Source organism: Anastrepha obliqua, chromosome 2 (genome assembly GCF_027943255.1).
Source record: "Anastrepha obliqua isolate idAnaObli1 chromosome 2, idAnaObli1_1.0, whole genome shotgun sequence".
NCBI lineage: Eukaryota > Metazoa > Arthropoda > Insecta > Diptera > Tephritidae > Anastrepha > Anastrepha obliqua.
The window spans coordinates 98,493,290-98,516,250 of record NC_072893.1 but is presented as its reverse complement, the minus strand read 5'-3'; the positions used below and the strand labels follow the sequence as shown (position 1 = coordinate 98,516,250).

At 37.4% G+C, this 22,961-nt stretch overlaps 4 protein-coding genes across 5 annotated transcripts; 2 read left to right on the top strand and 2 right to left on the bottom strand.

The window, feature by feature from the left end:
* Positions 1 to 5,667: 5,667 nt before the first annotated feature.
* LOC129239685 (putative peptidyl-prolyl cis-trans isomerase dodo) lies at positions 5,668 to 6,800 on the top strand. The gene is made up of 3 exons (XM_054875395.1): positions 5,668 to 6,009; positions 6,112 to 6,423; positions 6,478 to 6,800. The coding sequence occupies exons 1-3, from the start codon at positions 5,949 to 5,951 to the stop codon at positions 6,585 to 6,587; spliced, it is 483 nt and encodes a 160-aa protein (XP_054731370.1). The 5' UTR covers positions 5,668 to 5,948; the 3' UTR covers positions 6,588 to 6,800.
* LOC129239682 (protein penguin) lies at positions 6,656 to 9,427 on the bottom strand. The gene is made up of 7 exons (XM_054875390.1): positions 8,867 to 9,427; positions 8,634 to 8,793; positions 8,038 to 8,577; positions 7,576 to 7,978; positions 7,290 to 7,522; positions 7,082 to 7,237; positions 6,656 to 6,969 (listed from the first exon to the last, which is right to left on the bottom strand). The coding sequence occupies exons 1-7, from the start codon at positions 9,301 to 9,303 to the stop codon at positions 6,796 to 6,798; spliced, it is 2,103 nt and encodes a 700-aa protein (XP_054731365.1). The 5' UTR covers positions 9,304 to 9,427; the 3' UTR covers positions 6,656 to 6,795.
* Positions 9,428 to 9,519: 92 nt separating this feature from the next.
* On the top strand, positions 9,520 to 12,549 carry LOC129239683 (M-phase phosphoprotein 8). 2 transcript variants are annotated; one of them, XM_054875392.1, is made up of 5 exons: positions 9,523 to 9,912; positions 9,970 to 10,284; positions 11,380 to 11,523; positions 11,588 to 11,973; positions 12,030 to 12,549. In XM_054875392.1, exons 1-5 carry the CDS (start codon positions 9,742 to 9,744, stop codon positions 12,055 to 12,057), a joined length of 1,044 nt encoding a protein of 347 aa, XP_054731367.1. In that variant the 5' UTR covers positions 9,523 to 9,741; the 3' UTR covers positions 12,058 to 12,549. The 2 variants fall into 2 exon arrangements, with proteins under 2 accessions (XP_054731366.1, XP_054731367.1); XM_054875391.1 differs by having other exon boundaries at positions 9,520 to 10,284.
* Positions 12,550 to 14,545: 1,996 nt separating this feature from the next.
* On the bottom strand, positions 14,546 to 15,821 carry LOC129239684 (NADH dehydrogenase [ubiquinone] flavoprotein 2, mitochondrial). Its single transcript, XM_054875394.1, has 5 exons — positions 15,647 to 15,821; positions 15,396 to 15,518; positions 15,052 to 15,327; positions 14,870 to 14,989; positions 14,546 to 14,805 (listed from the first exon to the last, which is right to left on the bottom strand). The coding sequence occupies exons 1-5, from the start codon at positions 15,683 to 15,685 to the stop codon at positions 14,632 to 14,634; spliced, it is 732 nt and encodes a 243-aa protein (XP_054731369.1). The 5' UTR covers positions 15,686 to 15,821; the 3' UTR covers positions 14,546 to 14,631.
* Positions 15,822 to 22,961: the final 7,140 nt, after the last annotated feature.

Genomic DNA, 22,961 nt, shown 5'->3' with positions numbered 1-22,961 from the left:
TCATCTTCCACTTTGATACCCATTTGGATTACCTAAAAATTTACACACCAGTAAGTTACACTTTAAAACATACACTTCATGCAATTTCCCTCCTCTAGTGGAATATTTTCAGCTGTTGAATCGTCCCCATTCATATATTCTTCCCCTATAAGAGCAGACACCCGCCTCTCGAATTCTGTTAGGGGCTCCTCACTGATAGGCCTGTTTCCAGTTAAAGCTTGTTGCCTTCGCCGATTTCGCGCTTTGATGCTGGTGCGGCTTTTTAAGTCCCGCCATACCTTTTTAGGGTAATGATTAATATCTCTATACTTTTAAGTAATAACACAATATTTTCTTACCGTGTGCCATTGATTTACTGTCTTCACTGCTCCACCCAGACTATTTAACTTTGTTGCTAGCTCGCTCCACTTTTTGTCGCATTCGAACTTACCATGGAGGCTGTGGAACCTAGATCCTACTAGACCCGGGACTTCCATTAGGTAGTCAAGCATACGATTTAGCTGCTCGGGTGTGGCACGGCTTCTTTTAGTAGCTGTCGATGTCATCCTAAAGCAATATACAAAAAGTATTAATAAAACAATAAATTCAAATAAACAGTTATTTTTTTGTACTTACTTTATGCAAATATAATTGGTGAAAAACACTTAAAATTGAATCTAACAGCTTGGCTAGTATGTTTCTTTGTTCTTTTTCTTTGTGTTAGTCGCTCATTTTGACATTTAATTTGACAAAGATGCCACTCTCTATCAGTTTGAATAAATAGAAGAAAACAGCTGTTCAGTGTTAGTTAACATAAGTTGGTGAATAGCACAATCGACAATACAATCGATATATACTGTCAACAAAACAAACAATTGTCGAATCGATAAGAGTTAGTGAATCGCATCAATTCACTAGCACATTTTAACGATATTTGCATTGTTTTCTCTCCGTAACTAAAATTTTAACGATTTTGCTATTCAGTAACCGATTTTATAACGATAATCGATAAAAAACAGCTATTTGTTTAAAATGTCGATTATCGCAAACTAAACGACAACAATTTTGGTGTGGTTAAACTAAACAAGAAAACAAGACTTAGTAGTTTCAATTAAAATTTTGGAATTACGTTAATAAAAACTTATTAAAAAGCGCGAATATGTTCTTTGAGTATTTGACTTATGACTGGTCGCGTGGAGAGTACGTAGTGAACCGTGAATAGTGGATCGGCATGTGGACAGTCCTTTCGGACTTGACTGAAGACCTGAGCTTGACAGTAACCATGGGGGTAAAAATGCCTTCGTACCATATAGTAACCGTCGCTACTACGTGTGTGGTGATTCCACTAAAAATATCCCTCCTCTTCTCTGGGGTTTTTCCCCTTCACCCTGGGACTGCTTCCGCATTGCTTCGAGGTAGATGGCCAAGACGGCGTCCTAAGAAGGACACTTACTTACTCACCCTACGTCCAGGGTCGCTTGTTTTGAGAAACCTATGCTCAGTGCTCTTCAGCATAACTTTCCATTTCGCCCTTCTTTTTTCTGATAACACCCTCCACAAAATTAGGGACGGCATTCCATTTTCCTTCGTCTATCATCATTTTCTCGATAATTTCTTCAGGTGTAAATACACCAATAGCTCGTTGCAAACCTGTTCTCTCTACGTTCCACCTCTCTCATTTAAAGTAGGTGTACTCTGCATCATCATACTCAGTATCTCCATATATGCAGTTTGGTTGGCTCACTTTTCCTTGTTCTGCATTGGACCTCCAAGGTTTGCCATGAGCTGACTTAACATGTCGCTTACTTTGGGAGCTCTAGTGGCAGTAAGTTAGCCTTGTGTCTAATTGCACTCCTAGGTATTTGACCACTCTTTTTGTCGATAAAGTGGCATCGAGTACTTGTATGTCTACTTCTAATGGGATACGTTAGAAGGATTAGCTCTGTTTTCTCTGTGGCCAGCTTTAATCCATGGTCTTCTAGCCATGTCTGAACTCGGATCATCACCTGATTTAACTTTCTTTTGGCTTTGTCAGTGTTTCGGGCGATTATTACAGCTGTAATGTCATCTGCGAATCCCACTAAATGAACATCCTCAGGCATCTCTATTCGAAGGATTTCATCTTAGCTTATATTCCAAAGTTCAGGTTCAAGTATTGATCCTTGGGCCGCACCTGCTGTTATTTGTTTAGTCTTACACCCTTCTCGCGTTTCGTATAAGAGCAAGCGATTGCTTAGATAGCTACGAATAGTCTTCAATAGATTATTCGGGATCTTGAATTTTACCTTAAAGGCTTCAATAACGTCGTCCCAACTTAAACTGTTGGAAGCATTTCTAATGTCCAGTGTGGCTAGTAATACTAAGCGTTTGAAGTCTCGATTACCTGCCGGGGCATGGCTCCTCAGGTAGATCTGTCACTTCTAAAACCATGCTGCCTGTCAGACAGGCCGTCACTGTTCTCTACGGCTTCGCTTTATCAGTTTCTCAGTTTTCCTGCGCTATCCAGCATACATAGCGGTCTATAAGCGGACGCTGATGTTGGGTCTCCCTTTCCCTTACTGATTAGTACTAGTTTTTGTTTTTTCCATATTTCTGGAAAAATTCCTTCTTTTAGGCATGCGTTGTACATGTTTAACAGCAAAAGAGGGCGTTCGATTGCCAATAGTTTCAATATTTCTGCAACTATGCCATCAGGTCCTGGCGCTTTATTGCATTTCACTGCTTTTGCAGCATCCATAAGCTCTTCTTCTGTGAATGGGACAGGTTCCGTTGCTTCATACTCGAGTTCTTCCCTCTCAGCACAGTGTGTTGGGAAGGGTGTGTCGACTATTTTGCTTACCACTTCGGTTTCCATATCAGCAGCAGAAATTTGGCTCCTAGCTTTTTCATAACGATTTTGTAGCCCAACCCCCTTGGGTTATTGTTTAGATCGTTTCGTAGCTCTTCCCATTTGTCTTTTTTGCTTTGGCTTATAAATAGCTTTCCCCAATTCTTTTCCGCTCTTTTTGTATTCTTCGGATTTCGTTATCACCGGGCCCAATCTTCTGGTTCTAGTATACTTTCTACGCTTATGGATGCACATATCTCTAACTTCTGCGATCTCATGTGACCAGTATACAGCATTTCTTTTTTTGTTCTTATCCATTTTTAGGCATAGATGCGTTGCAACCTATCGTAATGCTTTGCATTGTTGTCGTCGTTTTATTTTCGTTATAGTTGCAAGGAGCGTCTCTGGGTTTAGCTTGTTTATGTTCCATTTGCGTGTACTTTTATTTCGACTTTCACACATTCGCTGGTTTTCCATTTCAATGCAAAACGTGATGTATTGATGGTCACTCCCATTGTAATCTTCCAGGACTCTCCAGTCTTTAGTAAAGTTGACTATGCTTTCCGATGCTATGGATTATAACCTGGCTTTCGGTACGTAGTCGTTCCTGTGTTGAACACCACTAAACCTAGTCTGGCTGCGATGTCCATCACTCGTCCACCTCTTGAGTTCGTTGTCGCCGAGCCCTATTCGGTTGCTTTTGAGTTGAAGTATCCCGCTATTATTAATCGTCCCTCGAAACTAAGGGCTTTGTCTTCAATACTTTCCAGTTTCCGCGTGAATTCATCTATATTGTCGTTCGGTGTAAGGTAACAGCTTATCATTGTGAAATGGCTGTTTTGAACGTAGACGAAACCACCGCCTGATCCTTTCGCGATTATTACGAAATTTGTGCGCCTAGGCAACCAGATGGCGCCAGTTCCCGACTCGTCTTCAATCCAAGCTTTCAGAGATGTGCTAGCTCTCATCCTTGCACTAATCCATCCGATTTTTATATTACTTTGCTTGAGCAGTTTTTCTGCGCTTTCAATAGCGAGAGTAACATAAGCCCGTACTTGTTGTCGTTGATTAGGTTTGGTGATCCTAACATCGTTATTTTCATTAGTGTCAGCTATCATTTTTCTCACAGTGCCATCAACTTTCTTCTTCTCCGTGACGGCATCCAAGTCTCTGATCTCTACAGTTGAAGTTGGTCTAATGAAACCGACCGCTTTTACGAATTTCTCTAATTGTTTCAAAAAATCATCGTTTTCTAATTCAAGTAAGAGAGCGCCAGTTTTGGTTCTTCTTACGCCTTTCACCCTTGTGGTTTCGTCTGACATGGTCTTTTCTCGGATGTTTTTGAAGATTTCAGCATAACTGTGGCCCTCTACCGGCTTTACCAACACAGCCTCCGATTATGGTTTTGGTATTCGTTCATTCTTCTTTTGGTTCGCTTAAGCCGCCCTTGCTCCATCGTTCTGCGCTCCATCACTTCCTTTTGGCAGGGTTTTGGGCCTAGATTTTCGCAACAATTGGTGTCAGAAATTTGATTGTTGAACATAGTTCTATAGAAGGATGTAAAATTGCAGAGTTGCAATCACGGCTGTGTGAGGCTATAGCGCATGGAAATACAGGATACGTGTATATCCAAGTTAGAAGCAGAGAATATACATATAACGCCGCAACTGCAAACAATTGAGGCGGAGGTAGATGCAGAGAAGTCTTGCCTCTGTGAACTGCAATTGAATCAATCGAATATGTTAACCAGTGATCCCAAAGTAAAAGCCCCACCATTCGACGGTACTATACCAATCCCTATATTTAAACTCCAAAAAAAAAAAAAAAACTGGTAGTCAGCTTTAAAATCAACAAAAAGATAGTGCGTCGATTCTCCTTTCATGGGATTTTTTCAAGATTTGACGTTTTGTGAATATCTGGGTGATTGTGGATTTTCCAGGTCTTTCGCAAAATACGCTCGATAGAGACTTACAGTCGATATGTAGAAGACTAAACCCGCGGTAATTGGCATAGGTTGCAGTATCACTTTTCTTGTGAAATGGGTAGAGCTCCTGCGGCTTTGTTGTACTTTAGCCGCGTTATATGTCACCTCATCATGGTCGGGCAGCGGAACGACGTTGAGAAAGTCAACGATTGGGACATCGGGATCTTCACATTCTCTGTGACATGCGCAGTTGTCACTATTTAGCAAGTTCGACTGGCAACAATACTAAGCGAGTGAGATATTAAAACAAAAACATGAATTCACTCTGATGGCGACAGCAAACGGCGAGACATAACTCGTCAGACGATACGAGTTGCCAGATCTAGAAATTACGGTAGTTATTAACCACATTTATGTAAGCAGAGCTGCGTGCGCATAGGGTAGTCAGTCTTAGGCATACAGTCTTCACGAATGCAAGCAAGTTGTGTTGCCATTAGTTTGTGGCTTTTATTGAACAATCCAGTGATTGAACTCGGAGGAATTATTGTGAGACGTTTTATTTGGATAAAAACTTAACAAATTCGTAATAGTATATATTCGAGAACATAAAACAAATGTTAAAAGCTTTCCGCAGTTTACTTTGGTCAAGTGGGCAGCATATGCAAAATATCTAGAGTATGTATTCGATGTAAAGACAGCATTCACATTCTTAAATATGAAAAATATGTATTGTTCTAGCAATGGAAGAAAATTTCATATACAGGACTAAGTAGCAATATTTGTTAATTATCTTCATATGTACAATTGAAAATCTACTGAATGTCAGCTCATTTAAGCTTTTCCACTGTTAAGCTGCTGGCGGCGAATTCTATTGATGCGACGAGCAAATGTTTAACGGTTCGTCATAACTGGAATTCATTTTGTTAGAAACGTTTCGGTACGTCTTGTCAGGTGTTGTACTCAGTACTTGGTAACGAATGCGTAAAGTGCCTGAATGACCTATTAGTAATGAGTGGTCTCTTCTGCCGATTTATCCTTTGTGATGAGTGATAGCTAGTGGAGACAAGGGATAAGGTTCTGGATTGTTTCATTTTCTCAACGTTTTGGCCGTGAATATATTAACTGCCGCGGTGCTTGGCCAAGGAAATTTGTAAATGGTGTAAACTGAAGAATTTTGAGATTTACCGGATTGATATTGCAAAAAGTGCGTAACGCATCATGTCTGATACAGAAAAGAATATACCAGAAGGTTGGGAAGTGCGCAAAAGTCGTTCAACCGGTAAGCAAAATAAAGAGATTTTTCTTATTTGTTACTGAAAAATAATTGCCAGCTGCCGATTGCTGATTTTGTACAATACCTGAATTCTCTCGTATTTTGTAGGATTGACATATTATTTAAATATTTATACAAAGGAGTCTCAATGGGATTTGCCGACTGAACCAGCAAAAAAGGAATCAATGGGACCAAGTGAAGTGCGTTGCTCCCATCTCCTCGTGAAACATAAAGGTAGTCGTCGACCTAGTTCGTGGCGTGAAGAGAATATAACACGTTCGAAGGAAGAGGCACGTGCGATTCTGGAGGACTACCGTAAGCAGATTGAGTCTGGCGAGACTACGCTTGCAGCTTTGGCAACTAAATATTCAGACTGCAGCTCTGCTAAACGTGGGGGTGATTTAGGGTTATTTGATAAAGGTAATTAAAAATGTACGAATATGAATATCTCTCAAACGAACTGCCTATTTTCAGGTCAGATGCAAAAAGCGTTTGAAGATGCAGCATTTATTTTAAAGGTTGGACAGATGTCTAAAATCGTCGACACAGATTCCGGGCTGCACTTAATTTTGCGAACGGAATGAATTGTACTGATTTTCATGATTTATTTCTAAATGTTCCTACTACTTAGGATTATTTAAGTAAAATCATATTTGAAATGTAAGAGTGATTTCACATTTTATTTATCTGTTTGTAAATGTTATTTGCTTCCCTTTTACATCTATATCGTTAACAGACAAATAATCATAAAAATTGTGCAGTACACGTTCAAATAAAACTCAAAATGTAAACTTAAATTTCCATTTTTTGCAGTAATAATTTTTGCCCGGCTCCGGTACCTCCTTTCAACTCTCGGTGTAGCGGTTTCAGAAGATCTTTAAGTGAAGACATTGTTGATTCACTGTTTTGCTCGGAAACGTTCAGCAAGATGAAGCATGCACGGTTAACATTTAACCAGTTTTGTAGCTGAAATAAATGTAAACGAGATAATTTTAAGATTATATAAGCTACTAGAAGTCACGAAAATTAAAATACGACAGTAATGACCTCGGTATGAATGAATTTGGATATTTCTTACCGTATCGTTGGTTAGTTTTTTTACAAGAATAGACCCAAAAGTTGATACTTCGCTATTTGTCGCTATGCGTTCTTTATCATTTTTGATAATCTTTTTCAGTACGACATGTAGACCAGATTCTTCAATGCCTGGGATTGTAATGACTGCTTCTTCCCCCTGATAAACGAAATTTACATCAATCTAATTTAAACCGATTCAAATATTTTACTTCTTTGTTATCAGTTTCATCGTCAGTTGACTCATCTTGTTGCTCAAACTTCTCAGCGCCGAATGCTAAGCGTTTTTGCTTTTTCTCTTCTACGGCTATTGCAATTGTTTTTTCTACATCGTAAGCACTTGTGGTGTTTTTAACTTTTTCCTCTCCTACTGTTACAGTCCACGTTGGGTCGATAACAACATTGATGATGGCGGAAATAGCTTTCTCGAAATGCTCTTGACTTACTACAAGATGATAAATTCGTTAAAAAATGGTTAAAGGATTATTAGGCAATTACATTTGTTCAATATCGTAGCGGTGACAAGACCTATGTGTCGATTAGAAAGCCAAAATTTGGGATTTTCAGCAATCGCATTGGCTAAAGGTTCTTCAATCTGTTCTAAAATTTCCTTACGCCTTGTATCTTTGTCTTTTTTTCCATATTGCAAACCATCCTCAATACTCGCGATAAAGCTGGGATGAAAACAGTTGGTATCTGCAGGTGCCACAAACCATTCAATGAGACGGCGACCCCACTGATTTCTCATCAGCGTTTCTAATTCTGGATGCAAGGTATCATATATAGCTTTTTTAGTTGCTTTTGTGTCGTCAAGAGAGTTTATTAATGCCAATAAAAAAATATGACCATGCTCATGCGTACTAATTTTAACCAAGTGTTCCTTTATAGTTTTTATTATAGCCTGAAAGCATAGTGTATTGTTTATTACTATAATATTACTGTTTAATTTTCAAAACTCACTCGACGATTTTTTGGCGGAGACTTATAAAAACAGATTATTGCTGCTTGGGTGCCATCCTTAGTAGTTAACATAAGAGGTATAAGAGGCGCGAATTCACAGACTGTTTCCTGTATTTTTTCCTCCTCACATTCTCTTAGGTATTCTAAAATCACTGCATGAACCAGGGAATTATCTACCAACTGCTTGTTGGCCAAATGATCGAGGTTGGACTTAACTGCACCTAAAATAGACCTTTTCATATTAGGAGTGTTTTTATACGTATCAGCCAGAGTTTTCACGTTATCGTCTTTGGAACCACGATACAATTCTCCATAGAATTCTTGACGTAGATACATGCGTTGTTTTAGAGAAGCTACAGTGTGATAGGCATAATCCAGTATTTTACTCGCTATGTTATGCCCTGCCAGGCGTATGACGTTTCCCATAAAACTATCGACAAGTTGTGATTTGATATTTGGTGAGCCATATTTGAACATTCGTAGTACGCAAAAGTGTGAATATTTAGAGACAGACATTTCAACGACCATTGGTAACAATTTCTGTGAACATTTATTTATTTATATAATGAAGAAATTAAGATACAAGTTACACTTACTTCTGAAAGTTCTTCCCGAATTGAAGGCGATGCATGCTTCAACATACATTGGATGATACGAGCTGTGTCATGAGCCATTATTAATTTTTTTATCACATCGCCACGATTCAAAACGTTATATAGTTTCCCTGCCTGCTCCGGTTTATTTTCTGTACGTCGACTATAATAAAAATGTATATATGTAGGTACTTATATTAAATTGTGAGATACACATCCACTATAACTTTTATTACCATTTTAACTTTTCATAAATTTTCTTTGCTTCTACCAATACTTCATAGGATCCTTTAGCTTGTTTACGCTTGAGTTGTAATTCTTTTTTTTCTTGTTTAAATTTACGCCAGTCTGTTTTTTCGCCTTCAACATATGTGGCGCCATCTTCACCTATTCTATTCTTTCCAAATTTGCCAGAGCCACCATTTCTTGCAATATTTTTTTTAAGGTTTTTCCCTGTACCAGGTTTACCAGATGCTTTTAAAGGAAGTTTACCTTTTATTGGCTTTCCTGTTGAGTGTGGTTTAGAGGCTTTGTTGCCTTGTTTGTTTGCCTTAATTGAAACTTCGCCCTTTACCGGTGGGTATGCAGTCTTATTTAGATGCTCTTTTTTAGATTTTTTCTTGGTCGGACCTTCGGAACTATTCTCTGATGATCGTTTCTTAGTTTTAATCATTTTTAAAATTAATTATTTTAAAAGCAACAAAATTATTGACAATATTGACCCACGTGTGTTTAAAGTATATTTTCTGTTGAAGGTCTCAGCTATAACAACGTTACATACAGATAAGTTATACTATAATGCAACTCTGTTGCTTCGTTTTTCGCTTCGGCTTGTTCCATTCTGCTCCATTCCGCTTCCCATCTCGTATCGGCCAACTTTGCGAACCTTCTCTAGCGTTGCGTTTATAAATTTCTGTACTCCTCTTTCGATGCTTCTGTTTTCTGCCTCAATTTTTCACAGCGTCGTCGAAAATAGAGGTACTTTAGTGCGGAAAAACTAAATTGTTAAAGAGAATTTTGCGTTTGTTAAGATATAAAAATAGGTTCAATAACAAAACGGTAGGAATTGTGTAAAAAACAAATATTAAGTTATCAAGCGGCGAAAATTAAAATGGGTAGAGTGCATAAGAAGAAAATCGCAGAATATGCGGAATCTGCTGAAAATGAAAACGAACAAGATGAGGAAACCAAAAAGGGCGCCACGGTGGAGTCTAATAGCGACGAGTCGGATGTTGAAGGGGTTGGAGAAGAGGACGTTGAAGGAAAGAAAAAGCAAAGCGTTGTAAGAGATCAAACACGTCCCGAAGGGAATACCGATGATGAATTCCATTCTGTACAGGGTAGCGCCACCGATGATGAACAGGAGGATGGTAGTAGCGGTACAGGCGGCAAGAAAGGTAATAAGCGTAAAGTGGCATCAGAGAAACTGATCGACGGAAACAATGATGATTTGGATAGTGACGATGAACCATTAAATGGTGGCGGCGGCGGCGGTAGTAGTGCAAAGAAAGGTCGAAAATCGGCTGGAGTTGGAAAACAGAAAATCGCCGGCAAAAATGGTAAAGTCGTTGGTAGGCGTTCCAAGGGCAAGAAGGCACAAGCTAAGACTCAAGCAGTTTCGGAGGAAGAAGAGGAGGGGGAGGAAGTATATGAGGTGAGAGAAGTTTTGCTGGTTTTATTTTATAGACATTCGTGGAAGGTGAATTCACCAAAGCAACAACACTATTTTCCTGTAATTTGTTTTTCCGATTTAGTGGCTAAATCAGTTGTTCTAGTAACAACACCTTGTATAGATCGTCTTGCAAACGTGTTAACGTGAGCAATTTATAGGAATCGAAATCCGATAATTGTTTTTATATTTCGATTTATCGGTGCATTATCGAAACTAGCATGCTAGCGCCATGAATGCTTGTCCTACTAAGCAATATACCCTTCTCCCATAAATTGCGCGGTATGAATAAACAAAAAAATTGTGGAGCAATTATTATCGCTATTGTTTTGAACATAACACGAAGAATGATAGGGAGAAAAAAAAAGTTTTGTTTTTGGATACAAAACAATGTTTACCGCCTAAGAACTTCAAAGAGTTCTAAATATCGATACTCATATTGATATTGCATTAGCAGCTCCACATTAAAAGCAGTACTTTTTTTGAACTCAAATAATACTTCCAAACAGTTTTTATTTAACCAAGGTAAAAATAAACCTGTAAACAATTCAATAACAAAGCATTCTGCTGTGGTGTGGCCCTTTAAAATTTTCAAACACATAATTATGACCCAAGGATGATAGTTTAAAAGCAGCAAAATTGTGAGAGTAAATTCGGCTGTTACGTCAGGGGGATTCAGCAGCAGAATTGTACCCACTAATTCCACATATATTCTGACGCTCGTCCAAGTAGTCGTTTAGACTATAACGAAGCAACAAAAGCATTGACTGCGCTGATTATTTCTTATATCAATAACAAAATCTCAGTTTTGTCGTAAACAAAACGCAGTCACATCCAGTGTTACATCAGCGAATCATCCGATTCATTCAAAATCTCTGAGAGTCGGGTAACGGTCTGAGGTTGCCTATAACTGAATTCTGTCCACCGTGATGATGACCCACATTTAAGGAAAAAATTTGGCCACATAAATTGAACAATTTTAGATACACTTATAAATTTTTGGAATTTTTATTTCGCTTGGTATAATTTTAATCTATAGGTTTTATACTTTTCACGAATATCTTGATTTTTTCATGTAAGGTTAAAGACATTGTGGGTCATAAGGTTGAACAAGGTGTTACTTACTACTTAATACGCTGGAAGGGCTACACTAAAGATGACGACACTTGGGAGCCTGAAGATACGCTATCATGTCCGAATATAATAGACAAATATAAAAATAAGGTAAATACTGAGTAAATAAAGTACGTATAAATGTCTTATTCTAAAGTAATGACATTATCTTTAGCAATCGCCCAGCAAATCGAACAAAAAAAGTGGTGTGGCTGCTAAGAAGGCACGCCCAGCAAAAGGACAATTGTCGACTGACCCAAATAAAGAGTGGGAAGTTGATAAGATAATAGATTATGCCGAGGAGAAGAATCAACGTATATTTCGTATACGTTGGAAGGGATTTGGAGCGAAACATGACACATGGGAGCCTGAAGCGAATTTATCATGCGACGAAATTATCGATAAATTCATGAAACGCATGAAATCACAAGAGAATGTATCATTCAAAGAACTTCGCGAAGAGCCAAAAAAGACAAAAAGGCTCGTTAACGAAACATCGCCGCGTACAAATTATCATAATCCGATCGGACGCAAATCTAAGCGTGCAGTTTCAAAGAAGAGGCATGTGCCGATATAATTTCAAACTATTAAATATTATTGATAACTTTTTTTTCCAGAGTTTACTATGGCGATAGCGATGAGTAATTTGTAATTGGTCGACGTTGTTTTTTTTTTTTTTTTGATGTCTACGGCGTTTCTGTTTCCCGAAATGATCGTTTTTGCAGGTCTGGCTATACCTACGCATGCTGCTTTAACTTTTTTTTACTGCAATTTAGAAATTACTTTTTTAACTTTTACAGATTGTTTGGTTAAATTGTATATCAAATTTTTCACAGATAGATTTTATTAAACCTCACTTTTTCTTTATTCTATTCAGACTTGCCACGATTCCTCACTAAGAATTACTAAAATGAAAAGAGAATTTAAGTATTTTTCATATTATCGTGGCATGCTGTAGGTGTTGATAGCAAAAATCAATTAAAAGAAAGACATGGCTTAAGCGGTTGGTCAATACAAATTGAGTAAAATTATTTTATCTTAAAAAAAAGGTTACACAATTCTAAAAATACAATTTCTAGAATTACAAATATCTGTATGGTTCTAGCATTTTTAAGAATAAATATAAATGAGTAAAAATGTGTTTCTATCGTTGTAAGGTAAAAAATGTGTAGGCAAAGTTAATTGATTTCTTTAGAAAATAATTAAGTATACACCAACTAGAAGCTTCTTCAAGGCACGTAATAAAATCAGTATTATTGTACCACTTATAAACGTTTGCTCTGTGTTGCAAATGCTAAGAAGATATTTTTTTGATGTCGTACCTGTAGAAGGTGGTGTGATTAGAATAGTTGATTGTTATTCAACTCTCCCTTAATTTTGAAAGTAAAACGGAATGTTGTTGTGAATGCGCGACAAACTAATTTTATATATTTGTGATTCATTACATTCTTCTATTCTTTTTTCCTAGACAGTTCTAATTTAAAAAAATTTTGCCCGAATACTATGTACAACCTTGAATTTATCGGCCTTGGGTGAAGGTGAATACGTAGGTAAAATTAATGGGTTTTCCATAAATATTTTCCTTGATAATTTCGATGTTAACTGTAACTTACTTTTAAAAATAACAAAAAAAGCAAATTCTGGCCCCATATATTTTAGTATCAATAAATATTTAGCTCGCATTTCGTTTTCCTATGCAATTGTGTAAGAAATTGTTATGACGCGCAACAATGGACGAATTTTTGGGAGTTAGAACACTAAACTTTTGCCCAAAGTGGCAGTATTTCGTATCGAACGAAAAAAAAAACTGTAAGACGGGAGCTCAAGAAGGTGGTGACGGTCTCCCGGTGAATGTCGTTTATTGGCTGTCTAAACACTGACTGTTCCAGTAAATTTCTGTCGGTTTTGTCCTGGATTTCGGCGGCGTAGTTTAAGAGGTGCCTCCTGACGTGTCTGGGAGGCGGCTCAGGCTCCAGCAGTTGTCTGCAGCGGTGAAACCTGCGGTAACAGCCTAGCAGGAACTGCTTGCTGAGCAGTTTGATATGCTCCATTACTCCATATTAATTTGGTCAAATGGTTTGCTGCTTAAGTTACCCTGTGAGTCTTAGTTTATAGATTTTGATATTCTAGGGGGAAAAAAGCTAAAGCAAGAACTTTATCTACTGCTGTTACCTGCTTTATGTGCCTTAGGTACTATGAGAATAAGCTGGACTGACAAAGTATCAAATGACTTATTTCCAAATAGGGTGTAAACCTCGAGGAACATAAAAAGAAGAAAAGTAGCTTATTTCGTACGTTTTGGAAGAGGAAACGAATACGATACTCTACAACTGTTGATACAAGTGTCTGACAACTATATGGTTAGGTCAATATCACGTTCATTCCCACGGCAGTCGGCACTACGGCCAAGGACTGTCACTCCAGTAACATTCCCGATCATTTATGGGGAGCGTTAATGTTGTTAAAACAACAACAACCATAAATATAACGCTGTATGTAATAGTGAACATCCAGCATGGATACCCACACCAAAACGAAGATACAAATTATTAATCAAAAAATTTTGATTTGTTAGCAACGAGCTTCGAAGTTACACTATTTATTTTTGGTAAATTATAGCTCTAAGGCAGGTATGTTAGGAATTTTTTTAATTGGCGCCACGTAATCCATGTCAAGTTCCTCTAACTGGGAAAATTCGGAAAAATAACAAAGTTCTAATAGTACTATGAAAGCTAAGTTTATTCGAGACTTCAATAATAGATAAGTGAGCCCTCATATTTATATCTTTTGACGTGATAACGTCTTATAATTCGATTTAACAGGCTGCACGCACGAAAAAATGTGTCGTTACCTTGCTCATTGCCGTTACCTTGCTCATGTGTCGTTACCTTGTCGTAATGCAATTAGTTTGGACTCAGATTCTCCCTCATAATTCCCAATGTTGTAGATTGGCAGTGCTAGGTTTATTTAATTAGTCTTGTGTCAAATGTCAAATTCGGCATCAATTAAGTTGCCAGCATTACAACTGTGGCAATTAAATTTTTAATTTTCTCATGTGGATTCAGTGTATCATCTTTTGAGCTACTTAGAAGTGGGCGATATGCTTGCACTATTGAAAAAGGATAAGTCAGACTTCTTGATTTAGTTAATCAACTATTTGCGTTATTTTGGATTTATTCAAGATCAAAGCACAAAAATATAGGGGTTTCCAAAAAAGTTCTACGAAAATGCTGGTTGTAAACCGAATCCGGGCCCTTTTGGTTCCTCAGTTAGCGAACTTGGTTCGCCGGCAGGCTCGCTGGCAAAACGACCGCTGCGTGGACCAGGTGGTGAAGATTTGCCTGCTTTGAAATCAGCTAATATCTGTTCCATATCCTTAACGGTTAAATCCTCCTGCAGAACAAATACACAAAGAAATTAAAAAGCGAATAATGCAAGTGATCACATTTTCACCTACATAATAATCATCGTTGATGGCCACCATCGGAGCATTAACGCATGCACCTAAACACTCTACTTCGGAAATCGTAAACATGCCATCCTTGGTCATTTCACCTGGTTCAACACCCAACGTTTTCTGTTTATATTTTTTTGTGAAACTTTTAATAAAAAAGTTTTTATTAATCAACATATACCCACCTTGCAGCATTCCATTATTTCATCGGAGCCGCGTAACCAGCATGGTGTAGTTGTGCACACTTGAATGTGGTATTTACCGGTTGGTTTACGCAAAAACATTGTGTAAAACGTAGCGACTTCGTACACGCGCATATGCGATACTTCTAAGATTTCGGCAACCTTTTGCATAGCTGAAATTGGCAACCAACCATATTGGCGTTGTGCTAAATCGAGCAGAGGGATCATGGCAGCCCGCTTGTAACCCTCAGGGTAAATACTGATAATAGCTTCAACACGCTTTAGGAAAAAAATTATACATTTTGAAGTCGTTGATAAAAACTTCAACAACACTAGTATTAACCGACCTTCTTATTCTCTGGCGTAAATTCGAATTTGATATTTGGGTTGTCCTCCGGTGTGTCGCGATGCACGAATAAATTATCGCTGCGTCGGACTGTGCCCATATGAAGGGCACGCAAGCCTCCGCGCTGTATTCAGAAGTAATATATTAATAAAATTTAATATTTTTTTGCGCTTCAAATTACATAATGAGCGATCCCGCATTTAATTAGGCAGCCATAATATTTGACGGGCCTACATTTCAATTGTAACTCACCACTAAATGAATTGATTTTGTTGCACAACCCGAAAACATATTAATAAATATATTTCGAGAGCTAAAATATGGGGCAATATCGTTTACGCTTTAAATATTACAAAAATGGTTAATGTTTGGCCGACCAAAATAACCAAACAACGAATAGCTGCTTATTGACAATTGAACATGTATAATCAGCTGAGATATATGATTGCTAGTCAACTGCTTGTCTGAAATCTTCCACAAGCATACTATTGTAGAATGAAATATTAGAGGTATTCATGATCTGGGTTACTAGCCTGATATCAAGGTGGATTTAATAAGGTGACAGCATTCACCCAGCTGAATTTTTCGCCGTAGGTATGGCTTACGTCAAAATGATATGCTTTGTTTGTATGTATTGGTATGTTTACATTCGTATGTTTACATTTGCTTGCTGATTTTGACATGATGCTTGCACCAAACGCAACAACAAATACATGTGGGGTTTTACTTATATGTGTTTGCTGTCACCTGTAATAAATTCGCCTTGCCTGATATTTTGCTTAAGTTCAAAGTAGAGGTGCCATACCACAACGTCATATCAAGGTGTTTATTATTATGATGCCAACAATGCAGCTGAGTTTTTCGCTGTAGATATGAACAACGTCAAAATGACTTGTTTTGTTTGTATTGTTTAATTCGTGTGTTTGCAAATACTTCAACGTATTTATGGTGTATCTATTTTTATTATACAAATGCCCTGTCTGGTTGAATTTTATATTTGATGAGTAGATATTTGGGACTTAATTCAGGATTTTCTACGTTTGCTGAGCTATTGGTGCAAATAGAACATTCGTGTATGCTAATTTATTGATTCGCGGTTGTCCTTTTATTTAATTCATTTAAAATTTTACGACAATTTGTTCTGGCTGTATGATTGCTGGACCGTGGTGACTCATACAAAGCACTGGTTCGACTCGCTGATTATTGAAAAGACGTACAAACACTTATTAATGCAGGACTACTAAAATTGGCAATAATTTTTTCTAGTGGTGCTTTATATACTGCGCCAATGAAGCATGGGCATCGTTACAAGAAAATCAAATAGCTGGTGACAATAAGTAGTTTCTATACAAGCATTTTCTTTGCTATACGATTTTTTCTATAATTTAGAATTGCCTCATCGCAATAAAGCTGCCGATAGGGACCTGTCACTGTCACAAAAACTCATTTATGATTATGAATTAAAATTCGACTAAAAAAATAAATAATTGGCGCGTACACTTCTGTTAGGTGTTTGGCCGAGCTCCTCCTCCTATTTGTGGTGTGCGTCTTGATGTTGTTCCACAAATGGAGGGATCTACAGTTTCAAGCCTACTCCGAACGGCAGATATTTTCATGAGGAGCTTTTTCATGGCAGAAATACACTCGGAGGTTTGCCATTGCCTACCGAGAGGCGACCGCTATTAGAAAAATGTTTTTCTTAATTTTGGTGTTTTCACCGAGATTCGAATCAACGACCTCTCTGTGAATTCCGAATGGTAATCACGCACCAATCCATTCGGCTACGGCGGCCGTAAATATCAGGTCAGTCCATAAGTTCGTGCGTATTTTAGCCATAATTTCAATTTTGTACGATTTTTGCATACAAAAAATTATTCGCGGAATATAACGGAACTATTTATATTTTCTTTGATGTATTGTGCATTCAACAAATGATTTTAATCGCGGATAGAAGCACGTGTTGTTGAAAAATAAAATGGAATCTTCGAACGCGTATAAGAGGTATATTTTGTATTTTTTTATAAAAGAGTTAAAAATGCAACAACTGCTGCTGCAGAAATAAACCCTGTTCACGGAGAGGATACCGTGAGTGTAAGGACTGCGCAAAAGTGGTTTTCAAAATTCCGAAGTGGTAACTGCGACCGTGGACTGGCCTGATACGTTCGTCGAGATGCCGTGCACAATATCTCTTCTAGGTTCGAGGTCTGTAGTGTCCGCACACCCTGGAAAATGTGTGCTGACTTGGTCTTCTAGAGAGTCCTCACAACTGTCAGCCCACTCCCCGTTAATTTTTCGTATTGTTCTTGGCATAGATGGATTCTTGGATAGCAGTTTCCTAAGTCTAGCTACTTCATTAGGGTCCTCCATCCTGCTACAGAAGTCTTTCCAAGATTCTCTCTTGGCTCTACGCATTTTTTTCTTGTATACTTTTAGTAGATCCTTGTACTCCTTCCAACAGAACTCATTGTCAGTAACTTTGGCTAACTTATAGAATTTATGTCCCCTACGCCTTTGTGCTCTAAATCCTGGTTCCACCAAGGAGGCTTCACCTTGCGTCTTTACATGTTGGGGGGCAGGATCTTTTGTAGGCTTTAACGAGAGTAGTTGCAACCCTTTTCTCAAGTGCAACGTGTGACCTGTATTTCCGTTGTTTCATTGTTTTTTTTTATGGTATATACCTATATAGGTCCCAGTTCGTATTCTTAGAGTTTCTAAAGGATATCTTTTAATTTTTTGAGCGGAATATAACCTGTACGTTTATTTATCTGTGATCAGAGAAAGAAGGTCTACTCAACACTTCCCATTCCTGCCCCATAACATCCTTGCTTGTGTAGAGTCTTAAATCAAGTACATTTTTCGAGGTTAAAAAAAAAATAAATAATTGGCGCGTACACTTCTGTTAGGTGTTTGGCCGAGCTCCTCCTCCTATTTGTGGTGTGCGTCTTGGTGTTGTTCCACAAATGGAGGGACCTACAGTTTCAAGCCGACTCCGAACGGCAGATATTTTTATGAGGAGCTTTTTCATGGCAGAAATACACTCGGAGGTTTGCCATTGCCTGCCGAGGGGCGACCGCTATAAGAAAAATGTTTTTATTAATTTTGCTTTCACCGAGATTCGAGCCAACGACCTCTCAGTGAATTCCGAATGGTGATCACGCACCAACCCATTCGGCTACGGCGGCCATTTTTCGAGGTTGGTCCAACATAAATTGGTTCTTCGCCTCTATTAGCTATTTCTAGGCTCCTCTGAAGAATATAGTTAAATAGTGACTCACCTCACTCATTTATGTCCGCACCACCCCAGACCGTGTTATGTGCGTTTGCGTCAGTTCCTACCACCAGAGCGTGCTTCTTTCTGGCAGCTGTTTCTACCAGCTTCCGAAGTTCTGTGGAGCTTCTTCGTCGTGTGGTATATAGCAAGACCCAAAGAGTAGCGTCTCATCTTTGCAGCCCTCTAGTGCCACAACTGTCAGATCGTCTGAAGAGACATTATGATCAATATAAGAATATATACTTTTTTTTAACCATTATCGCTGTTATTACCTTATACTATGCAATCGAAGACTATGTTGTCCGATGTTATCCATGGTTCCTGGACTAGAGCCACATCGTAGCCGACTCCCTCTATGTTGAGCAGGAGCTCGGCTGAGGCGTTCTTACTATTGTAGAGGTTTATTTATACCTTCAGCATCTGGTTTCAGTACCTTCTCGGGGTTGGATATTTCCTCCAACTCACTCTTCTCCACTTCCTGTATATTGAGGGAAGCTTCCAAGATATAGAAGAGATCCGAGATCCTTTTCCACCAGTAGTTTACATATATTGTTTGGAAGCACTAGTTTTAACTTGATTTGATGGTCAGAGATCACTTTGTGTTGGTCAATAATTGGTTTTATTCTCTCAATGAGCAGCTTTTCGAATATCTTACTCATAATAGGAAGTAGGCTAATTGCTAGCTTAAAAAATGACGTCAACAACAAACTCGAGAGCTTAGCGTCCAACATTCTATGTTTAAACAATTATTTAAAGAGCAAATAAATGACCTCAAGATAGAAAATAAGAAGTTAGAAGCATAGATTGTAAATCTAAAGTTTGCCAATGTAAAAGATAAAATTAAATTAAATAGACTAGTTGAAAAGATTAAAGAGCGCAATGTAATTTTAAATGGGCTATCTAAAGGTGACTCACCTCTAAACACGATAAATAAACTATATAAGGAGCAACTAAATTTGACCCATATTAAAATTCAGAAAGTTACGCAAATATATGAAAGAAAAGATAAATTGGAGTTGTACGAGTAGTGGGGCATTGAAATGAGGAAATGGTAAAAGAAGTATGAAAAAGATATGTGCAACGATAAACGTAATAAGAAATTAGCGCTACTCTCTTGCTATCTCAAAAATATATTAATTGAACAAAACCGCACAATAAAAGTTTATGTGCGAAGTGATTCGTTAAATTTTGACGGCAATGTTGTTTAACTCTTTCCGGCGCACTGAAAAAATCGCTAAAAATTAAACACAAAGATTTTTTTATTTCATTTATTCGAGACATTTAATGAAGAAAATGTAAAAAAAAAATGTTTATCCTTGCAGGATTTTGTACAAGGATGTGGTGCGAGGATTATTTATGAAACTCATTGAAACAAGTTTTTGTTTTGCTGAGGCAAAGTGACACATTACAACTTGAGCACATCCACTGAGTCCTTCTTTGGTGGCTTGTCGTGCTGCAGTACGCACATCTACGTAAGGATGTTTTGACTGGTTGGTGAGATGACGAGGATCGTAGGCTTGGATCTTCATACGGTTTGTTTTTCTTTATGCGGACTCTAGCTTGCTTTTTATTTTTGGTTCCAAGAGTAGGTGGTGAGGCTGAACTGCATAGTATTGAAATCAAATCAAGTTTGAAGTCCTTAAGGGGTAAGTGGTACCCTATACTTTTAGAAATAATAAAAGAATTCACGACTGCAATATCAAGAAAGTGAAAAAATATTCGGTGCCACCACTTGCGGGTTTTTCTGTTCAGCTCGTAGTACTTCTTTAGCTGATCTAACTTGTCAACGTTATTCATGTGCATATTATAGTTGTGTATTATTTCAGGCTTTTCGATTTCTTTGACAGAACCATCGCTTTGGCGTTGTTGTACCTTTACAAATTTACTCGGATCATGAAAGTTAGATAAAGCTGTAACCTCTCTTTTGTCAATCCACTTCATAAAGAGTATACCAGAATCACTAATTTGCCAATCATAGTCGCCCCGTTTTAACTGCTTACCAGGTCTAATATCGGTAGGAAGAAATTTTCGATTGGTTCGCACTGTTCCGCATCCATTTATCAACTGCTTTTTCAGTTCAAGAATCAAGTTGAACGAAGTGAAAAAATTATCGAAAAACACTTTATGGTGTTTCCCCCCAGCCGAGAACGACCCGTTCTCCAAGTTTTTTTTTCGACTAGATCTCCTTTTTTACCAGTATATAGTATATCTCGAACCCTGCTTAACTTTTTTAGCCATTGTCATTTACATACGTATATACCGCTCGGTGGTATACTTTTTGTACCAGGAACTTTAAACACTTTCCACACTAAGTCTTTTGATTATTTTTATTCCATTGGCTGAGTAATTAATTCATTAACACTTTATTTTATTAAAATTGTAGGAAACCGATGCTGTACGTGCTTTTCTTTACAAAATATGATAAATTCTGAGTAACACTTTAATACTTCAATGTTCTACTCATTTTGCGCGTAAAAAACATATATATTTATCTCTTTCAAACACTTGTTATATTTTTTTTTAGAAAATATAAGCTTAAATTTGCCTGTATAAGTGGTAAAAAAAAGTATACCAATGCGCATAAAATGCAGGAAAAACATTTAAATAAGTGGTATAAATTTTATACCAGCGCCCCGGAAAGAGTTAACACAAATAAAATTCTAATGTGTAATGGCGAACCGGCCGAAAATGTACTAGAGTACAGTAGATTCTGTTTTTATGCGGTAGATACGTTCTGCAAGAAACAGCATAAAAAAACAGCATAAAAAAGCTACTAGTTCTATAGTAAAACTATAGACACGTTTCAAAAGTGCTAAAACCGCATAAATCTGAAATAATGTAATAAAATCGCATAAAAAGGGCACCAGTCCCATATTATAACTATAGATACGTTCCATAGACCGCATGAATCTGAAATAAAAAATATTGTATTTTTGAAAATTATATCTTTATTTAAGAACCGTCAGAATCGAAAAATAAATTTACGTCAGAAATAGAATCAGACAATACCCACATGTTGCGCGTTCGTTTAGGATTTGGCGTACAATCACTTTCGTCACTTGAGGAAATGTACACGTCTGATCTAGATGGTGATGCAGGCAGTTCCATACTTGTAGGGTTAGCATTTCTGATGTAATCTGTGATGAGTTTTTGCTTAGCTGGTTTAGAATCTTGTTTATATGTACAATTCGCGATAGGTCGACATGCATTTTTTAATTTAAAAAAAACCGCACTATTTCAAAACCGCATAAAAAAAAGCCGCATAAAAACAGAACCTACTGTATTGTATTCTGAAAACATTGCCACAACATATGCTTTCTCATTGATTATATTGGAGACTTTTAGATATGCAAATTTAACCTTTCTAACTCTCTAACGCATCTGTAAGGGGGCAAATTCAAAATAGTATAACTTTTTTATATTAATCGCAAAAATATTTTTAAAAATGGATTTTAAAGCTGAAGAGTAGTACTTTGCGATGCCGTTATGGAAAATAAAAAACCTTTACCTTGCTCAAAAAAAATTTAAAAAAATGGCCAAAATCTGCATTTTTTGACTATTTAACCTCAAATTGCCAAAAATCCTGACGTGCTGGAGCATTTTCAAGGTCATATTCGTTTTCAGCGCAAAAAAAACCTTCAAGAAACACCCATAGCCGTTTTAGAAACTGTAGCTCGTAGGACTGTGTTATCAATAAAAAAATGTGAAGGTGCACTAGATGATAAGAATACCAGGCTTACAGCCATTAGTAATAGTCTCAATAATGTAGCTTTAAGTTCGAGAATTTCAAGTACATTAAATTATAAAAAAGTTGTAAAAAGCACCAATAGCTTGGTTATTACAGATATAAAATATGAAATGTTATCTTACAATATACATGGCTTACAAAGCAAAGGGATTTTCTCAAAATTGTTTACATACATATTTAGAAGAATTGGACATTATTATATTAATTAAAACCCATGTGGAGAAGAATAATATGGAATCTTTTCAAAAGTACAAAAGAGGTTTTCATTTCAGATGGATAGCTGCGACAAAAGATAAACGCTTTGGAACAGCAATAGGAGGTGAAGAGTAATCTAGAAATCGAGGTCAGGCAGCTGCAGAATTTTTCCAAGCTATTGGAGGGGAGCAGATTGGTCAAATGATTTTAGTAGAATTGAGAAACTCTGCATAAATAACGAGTGGAATAACAAAATAATAGTATGTAGGTAGATATGAATGTAAGAAAGAACAAAGAAAAAATGTGGCAACGTGCATTGAACAGTACTTACAGGATATATAAGCTTTTTCATC